General features: G+C 37.8%; 1 protein-coding gene across 1 annotated transcript; it reads right to left on the reverse strand.

The window, feature by feature from the left end:
• Positions 1–202: 202 nt before the first annotated feature.
• Positions 203–906, reverse strand: LOC102584512 (protein DETOXIFICATION 18-like; the record flags this gene model as incomplete). Its single annotated transcript, XM_006368057.1, has 1 exon — positions 203–906. A coding segment is annotated over exon 1 (704 nt), but the record flags the coding sequence as incomplete, so codon positions are not given.
• Between the last annotated feature and the right edge of the window lie 107 nt (positions 907–1,013).

The raw sequence follows: 1,013 nt of genomic DNA on the forward strand, positions 1-1,013 counted from the left end.
TCAAAAGCGCAGTACTCCAAACTGCGTATATACATGTACATCGTCATTACCAACAACAGCATACCCAATGTAATCCCACAAGTAGAGTCAGGGGAGAGGGTAGAGTGTATGCAAACCTTACCATAGAACGAAATGAAGAGCAGTACACAACATACAGAAGGAAAGAATAGTAATATGATCGAGCACTACGTACGTTACTCACCAGATCATGGCAGCAGAGGGCATAGCCAATTTCAAGTTAGTAAGGATATGATGAAAATGAAATGGCTCGAAAGAGAAAGCGTAATCCCATTTGATATGTTTGGAGAAAAACATGAATAGACCAAAGATGATGAGTTGAATCCAAATGGAAATAGATGTTGCTAATGATGCTCCTTTAAAACCAAGACCTGTCCAATGAACCAAAGCATAGGCAATAATAGCAATATGTATAACTAAAGATGCCATTGAAAACAAAAGTATAGGGTCTAAAATTGAGTGTGCCCTAAGAAATCTCATGGCATTTTGCAAAAAACCATATCCAAACAATCCAGGTATAAGAAACTTCAAAAACAGTCCTGCTTCTTTCGCAATTTCATGATCCTGATGAAATAAATGAATGAGAATTGTATCTGAATACCACCAGAGAAGAGCTATCGCGGTTGAAAAGAAGAATGATATGACACATGATGTCTGCAGCAAAGTGTACGTTGTTGTTCGGGATTGTCTACATAATGTTTCGACTGCAGTATTTAATCCAAATATGAAAGAGAAACCAGTGATTACAGCCCAGGAAGTAGCGAGATTCGAGGCAGCTAGTTGAAGATTGCCAGCAAACATGACAGAAACAATATTGATGGAATAGAAACTAGTCAATATAACAATCAATGGCGATGAAATCATTGACTGATTCGTTACTTCCTCCATATCTATTATCTTATTAAAACACCCGTTTAACGTACTCAAACACCCCTCCGTTTTTTCGCTGGAGTTAGCCATTGATGAGGCGATACAAAAAGTAAATTACAGCCTTA

Source organism: Solanum tuberosum, unplaced genomic scaffold (assembly GCF_000226075.1).
Source record: "Solanum tuberosum cultivar DM 1-3 516 R44 unplaced genomic scaffold, SolTub_3.0 contig01464, whole genome shotgun sequence".
Lineage (NCBI taxonomy): Eukaryota > Viridiplantae > Streptophyta > Magnoliopsida > Solanales > Solanaceae > Solanum > Solanum tuberosum.